This window comes from Arvicanthis niloticus, chromosome 4, assembly GCF_011762505.2.
Source record: "Arvicanthis niloticus isolate mArvNil1 chromosome 4, mArvNil1.pat.X, whole genome shotgun sequence".
Lineage (NCBI taxonomy): Eukaryota > Metazoa > Chordata > Mammalia > Rodentia > Muridae > Arvicanthis > Arvicanthis niloticus.
Genome location: NC_047661.1, coordinates 67,438,028 through 67,444,872, shown reverse-complemented (window position 1 = coordinate 67,444,872; position 6,845 = coordinate 67,438,028). Strand labels below are relative to the sequence as shown.

At 52.2% G+C, this 6,845-nt stretch overlaps 1 protein-coding gene across 1 annotated transcript; it reads right to left on the bottom strand.

Annotated features, from left to right (window-relative positions):
- Positions 1-1,532: 1,532 nt before the first annotated feature.
- On the bottom strand, positions 1,533-6,002 carry Crabp2 (cellular retinoic acid binding protein 2). Its single transcript, XM_034500554.2, has 4 exons — positions 5,772-6,002; positions 2,619-2,797; positions 2,313-2,429; positions 1,533-1,925 (listed from the first exon to the last, which is right to left on the bottom strand). Exons 1-4 carry the CDS (start codon positions 5,839-5,841, stop codon positions 1,875-1,877), a joined length of 417 nt encoding a protein of 138 aa, XP_034356445.1. The 5' UTR covers positions 5,842-6,002; the 3' UTR covers positions 1,533-1,874.
- Positions 6,003-6,845: the final 843 nt, after the last annotated feature.

Sequence of the window (6,845 nt, the reverse complement as noted above, 5' to 3'; positions counted from 1 at the left end):
AGAGATGAGCAAGGTAGAGGGACAAGGAGAGACAGTGATGTCTTTGAGGCTTTGGACCCAGCTACATCTGAAGCTAGCTAGACCCAGGTAGAATTTACTAGTACATAAGCCAAACATCATATGAGTTTGTGAGGTTCACTTTGGTTTTTGTGGTAGTGAAGATGGAACCTGGGCCTTGCGTATGCTAGGCAAGTGCTCTGTCACTAAACTACAGCCCCAGCCCTAATTCTGTGATCTGTCCCCAGAACTAGAGATTGAACCCAGGGCCTTGTGCATACAAGGCAAGCACTCTAGCACTAGGAAAGCTATGTCCAGCCCTGAGTTGTTTTTTGGTGGTGGTGGTTCCCCCCACCTCTGCACGTGTGAAGGCAGACACAGACCATGACACAAGTGGAGGTGAGAAGACAGCCACAGGCATCAGTTCTTGTCTTCAACTTTGTTTGAAATATGTTTTCTTGCTGTTTTGCTGGTCACTACTCTGTACACCAGGCTAGCCCATGAACCTCCAGGGATTCTTGTCTATCTCTGCCTCCTACCTCCCTGGAAGAATGCTACCACATCCAGCCATACCATGTGAGTTCCAAGGATCCAAACTTGGGTGCTCATGATGCTCCCATAGCAAGCACTCACCCACTGAGCCATTCCCCTGAGTCACTCTGAGACCAGTCACACTGTACTTAGGCTGGCCTAACTCATTCACTGTTTCAGCCTCCCACGTGCTGGAATTAAAGGTACAAGCTGCCATTCTTTAAAATAGTCTTGTGGGCAGTAATGGTACCACACACCTTTAATCTCAGCACTTGGGAGGCAGAGAGGTAGGAGGATATCTGAGTTTGAGGCCAGCCTGATCTACAGAGTGAGTTCCAGGACAGCCAGGGCTACAGAGAGAAACCCTGTCTCAGAAAACAAAAACAAAACAAAAGTGATAGGGGCTGGAGAGTAGTTAAAAGCATGTGTTGTTCTTGCAAAGGACCCAGGTTGGATTCCTAGCACCCACATGGAGGCTCCCCATCTACCCAGGCACCAGGACACATGTGATACACAGACATACATGCAGGCAAACACTCATTTAAAAAATGAAGGAAAAAACCCAACAGTGGGGAGAAAGGCACAAAAATAAGGAGCTTGGGAGATGGGAGGCCAGGATCAGAAAGGGCTTGTGAGAGGTCTAGAGGCAGGGAGGAAAGACAGTGAATGGCAGAGATAAGGCAGGAGACCTTTCCCTGAGAGCCCTAGGCAGGAGCAAGGTCAGCCTGTAGGTGTTAATGAGCTCATCTGGAGCCGTGTGGGAGACCAGTGCATGTCACCATAGGGAAAACAGGTGAGAGAGTGGGAGTCAACTCCCAAGAACCCAACACTCTGATTAGGGAGCCAGGGCTGGGGACCAGAATAGAAGAGATACTCACAGCAGGCAGGTAAGGCACAGGGTATCTAGCTGACCTGCCTTCCAGGACAGCAGCCTCTCACATTAAACTTCAGACAAGGCAAAAGCAGGCCATTGACTACCACCGCCCAGGGAGCCACAGAAGGACTTTACATTTTAAAACATTTTAATAAAATTAACCAATAAATATTCTAAATCACACAGACTAAAGGATAAAGAGCAGAGGCCAGAGAGACAGTCTTCCAGGAAGGACCCTGGTACGGAGATGGGACTGCTGACCTGGGGAGGGGCAGATGATGGTGGAAGGGTTCTGAACTTTTGTAGTCTGTCCCTCTCTGGCATAGAGGAGGCAAAGAACAAAGGGCCTTGGAGGAAGCAGTGACCCTCAGGAGTAAGGGGAGAACTAGCTTGTAAGATAGATGGACACGGGAGGTTTGTGGCCTGTAGCGGGAGCAGAAAAAGTCTCCTGCAGTTCTTGGACCCGTAGCACTCACTCTCGGACGTAGACCCTGGTACACACAACGTCGTCTGCCGTCATGGTCTGTAAGGATAGAAGTAGTTAGCTGGTGAAGCACACGGGCGCCTGGCTTTTAAAGGAGGGAGGGTACAGGAGGTGGAGTGTTTTTACTTCCAAGCCCAAACAGGCAAGATCAGATGCAAGAATGCCGGGGCATCATTGCTAGAGATCAAGCTGAAACCCACTTCCTTCTGGAGTCAGAGGCAGTCAGGAATAGCCTGCTGGAAAACTCTGGGCTCCTCTGGGCACATCTTTGTTGCACCCAAAAGGGTTAGCATTTCCAAACAGCCCCCATCAGGAGGTTGAGGGGAGTGGCCACGGCTGCTTTTAAATCTGCTGAAGGCTGGAGCCCTGGACAGAATGCTTAAGGGAGAGAGGGTTCTTCAGGAGATGAGATAGGGCGGGGCTTACCAGGATCAGCTCTCCATCATTGGTCAGTTCTCGGCTCCAGGAGGTCTTGGGGCCCTCCCCCTTCAGAAGCCTCTGCTCGCACACCATTTTGTTTTCACTCTCCCATTTCACCAAACTCTACAAGAGACCAGAGGCCAAGGAGCTCACAGTAAGAGCCTGTGCAAGTGAAAGGGAGAAGAGGCAGACCCCTTTCCAGCCCCCTAGGGGCTCCCTCATGAGAACGAAGAGTCTAGGGAAGCTAGACATTGAGAGGCATGGCGGGCGAGTAGGTGCTATGACGCGGAGGGGACCCTCCCTATCTCTCACCTTACAGGGTCTCCCATCCACAGTCTGCTCCTCAAATTCCTCCCCAATCTTGAAGTTAATCTCTGTGGTTCGCACAGTGGTGGAGGTTTTGATGTAGAAGGTGTCATTCTCCTGTTTGATCTCTACAGCTGGCTTGGAGGCTGCAGCCACAGCGATCTTTCTCATCATCATGTTCACCCCTGCAGGGAGAGAGAAATGGCCCTGTCACCCCCTGCCAGGAGCCCTGATGACCTGTGCAGTGGAGGGGTGGTAGGGCGGGGGTGATGACTAGGTTGATAGGCTATAAACTGAAGGGGGGGGGAGAGGGATCCAGGTGAGGCAGAGAGGCTATATGGCCCCACCGTGTTGAGTCAGTAGGTGGACAGGAGTCCCCAAATTCCAGCAACCCATTTCTAGCACCCTTGGGGGCAGCTTCAACTTCCCCCATGGGCTACCTGGTGTGTTGTTTCTCTCACTCTGGCCTCTCCCCACTGGGTGTGAGACCGGATGGGGTAGGCTTGGTGGTTACTAAGTTCCCTGTGCCCACTTGCAGGGTAGACCAGGCAAGCAGGTTGCTTCCCTCTCTGCCCCAGCTACCTACCCTGTTCTGTTAGGTCTCTACCCTGTTAGGTTTTTATTTGCACAATCCCTGCCCCTCCCAAAACCGAGGAGCAGATTCTCGTCAGAGGAAGACACATGTGAGAGCTGGGTGACCGTGAGCTGGGGCTTTACCAGCTTCAGATCCCGCAACTGTCAAATGGAAACAGTAGCTTCTAACCGTTCTAATGCTCTGTGTTTAACAACGGAGGATACACAAGGCCAAGCACATATTCATATTTTCTGGAAACATTTTTTAAAGATAAAAATAAGTACAATGATTGAAAGAGCTACAACCCAGCAGGGCATGGTGGTGCACACAGCAGGACATGGTGGTGCACAGTTTTTTGGGAGGCAGAGGCAGGGGGATCTCTGAGTTCAAGCTCACCAGCCTAGTCTACAGAGTGAGTTCCAGAACAGCCAGAACTACACAGAGAAACCCTGACTTAAAAAACAAACAAACAACAACAGCAACAAAACAAACAAACAAAAAAGCCAGAACATAGGGAAACCCATTATTACATTCAGGTAATACATGCTAATAAAAAAGAAAAAAGCTGAAAACTAGGTTTGGACAAGGTTTTCTGCCCCAGACTGCTTTTTGTAATCTTTCCAGGTCTCTTTCAAGGGAAAACTCTGCTGTCCTGAGAGGAGGAAAGGGGAAGAAAGGATGGAAGTGTCTTGCTCCCTCTCCTATGCCTCTAGCCCCAAGATTCATCCAAGGGCCTTTCCACTCAGCTTCTGTGTCCTTATATACCTTCCCTCCCCTACCCCCACTCAAGTTATGAAGTGAACCCTGTATATGGAAGAGAGCACCCCTCTGCTGGGACACCAGAAGTTAAGGGCAACCAACATGAGGCTCTACCCCCACCTCTCCAAGCCTGGTGAGGTGAAGGAGGACTAGCCCTTCAAGATGTTTCAGAGGACAAGCCCCTGCCGCTGCACTACCTCCTCCCCCCCCCCCCCCAATACTCATGCATACCATAACCCATAGCTCTGGGTTCCTGAGAAGAAAACTGATACTTCACTCAACCCCAAAGCTGATTCACCCAGTCTCAAGACCTGCAGTGTTTGCCCTGATTATCATGTGAGCCTCCTCCATACCATGGACCCTGAACAGGGACTGGGAGTTTTTGGAGGCTGTCTGTGTTCAGAAGAACCTCACCTCCCCCAGTCATTGGTGCCTGCAGAGTTGGGGTCCTGGCTCAGCTGACCTTGGCTGACACAGGCGGTTTGTGTAACAACGGGTCTGTTTGCAATCTACCCCCTAGCAAGTCGCGTGGCTCAGAGAGACCCTGCAGGGAGGACAAACATTCTGAAGGCAGACAATAGGCTTGGGCCTTTCCCTCCAGCTGGAACCAGGGGGTGATGCCAGGCTCCCATATCCACTGTGGAGAGGGGTAAGACCTCAGAGCAAATGGGGGAGGAGATGGCAATAGATTTTCTGAAAATTTCTATTCTTTGATCTTTAATTCCGCAAGGGCGGAACAAGAAAAATGGGTATGACTCTAAGAATCACTGCGGTTAGCTGACACAAAGAGAATGAACAGCAAGGAAAGATGAGAACGGGGCCCTACTGCCCTCACAACATTCTTTTTAGCTACAGACTCATTCTTGTATAGTCCCTAACTCTTCAAGGTATCCTCTGCTTCCCCCAACAGGGGCTCCTCTCCAGTGCAGAAATGGAAGGCATGCTTGACCCTTAGGCTCTGGGGTAGTTTCCACTCCCTGGGGTGGTTAACTCCATCTCTCCTCAGATGCCTTTCCTTTTCTATACCTTCTAGCCCAGTCCCATCCTAGAGGGTATAGAAAGTGGGCAGGGAAAGTCTGGGTGGATTCTGTGTTCCTACCCTTGGCTAACAGCCCAGTTGCGAAGGGTGCAGCTGGTCTGTGGCTAGGAGGGAGGCAATCCTAGCCTTTCGGAAATAGGGATTGGTGTTTCACGTGAGGACATTTGTTGAAATCTAAGAAAGTGGTAATTGTCCAGAGCGATTTTAGGGCTTTGGAGCCGGTTGCTATAGGAAAATATTTGTCTCACAGGTGGGGGTGGGGAGACAAGAATGGGAAATGCAAGTTGTGGGGGAGGGTCTGGGAGCTGAAGTGGTGGACCACCTGGTGGGCGGAGCCAAGTGTAAAGGGTAATAGACCTATCGCAGGGATTGGGTTACGGTTAGGGTACGTGGAAAGAGCTTGGAATGTTTCCTAGGGGCTCCCTGCAGGGATATCCAGGCAGGGATACTGGATTCTCAAAGCTCAGAGCCAGGTGTCCTGGTCAGCAGGTCCAGGCGCCGAGGTTAGCCAAACCCTCCTGAGAGTAACCTAGTGCTTCTGGTTTCTACTTGATTCACAGGCTCTGAGTCACTGTTAAAGCTGGCACTGGTGGGCACCCATCCTCAGAAAGTAGGATTTAAGAGTCTTGGGCCTGGTGTCCCAGGACCCAGGGTATCTGGCATGCCCCTTTTCTGGGACGCAGACTCCCAGGCACCCACTCCCTGATTCGGTCTCAGCTCTAAAACCCCAGCGCCCTTTTTGTCCCCCCCCCCCCCCCGCCTTCCCAACTCACGAAAACCTCCTTACCCAGAGCTTTTAGCATTTCCTCAAAGTTTTCCGATCGGATGATCTTCCAGTTGCCAGAAAAGTTAGGCATAGTGGCAGCAAGGTGGCTTTCTCTTTAGATCTTCAACTGGAACACTAGACGCCGAGTCCTTTAGCCTAAAGATACCTTGCTGTCCCCTTTGGAGAACAGATCCTTCCACCTGGGGACCAAGCCGCGTGGAGGACAATTGCACAGCCGCTGGGCGCCAGAGCTCTAGGCTTTTATACCCAGCTGGTGCATGAGGCGGCCCCGCCCCACCCCGCCCTCCACACCACCTGGGGGCCCTGCTCTGTGACCACTTCACCCCCATCCTTTCCGGAATCCCGCCTGTTTCTAGAAATGTGGGTGGGTCCAGAGTTCTCCAAGAGCCAAGATACCCTTCTCCTGCAGCAGTAGGCGGACCGGGAAGCGTCAGAAGACAAGAACAGGGTTTGTGCCCCTGGCAAGAACAGGGCTCGGCTCGCCTGGGTCATGGATGCTCCGGTCTCTCGGCCTGCAGGGCGAACACAGGTCCCTTTTCACCAATTCCCTACTAGTCCTCTACCAGACTTAGTGCTCTGGGTGGCTCGGCGCCAGACATCTGGAGACCCCATTCACGCAAGAATTGCCCCCCCCAACCCCCCTAAACCGGCAGTCGAAATGGACCCAATGGAACAGCTCGGAGTTTAAGCGTTCCTTTGGGTGACTGGGAGGTGCCGCTCTGTCCTCCACCTCTTGACTCAGCTCTGGGATCGAGTATTGCCTGGAGACGCCCGAAGTGAGCACAAGGCAACTCATTCATTCCTCTCCAAGCACTGGACGGACAATGAAGGGTTAAACAGGAGCCTCTGGCTGGAGGCTCGAAGGGCAGAGGTCACAGCCAATCACTTGACACGACTCTTTATTAAGGCGTTTTCTCTGTGGCTACGCTTCCCTGGGCCCCCTGGGCTACAAGGGGGGGCGGGCGGTAGGAAGACGTCAAGCGCCCCCGGGACCGGAGGCAGTCGAAATGCCACTGAGGTTGGGGGAAGGTTGTCTGTGTGGGGAGGGGGTGGGTCTGAGATGTCCCCATCCAG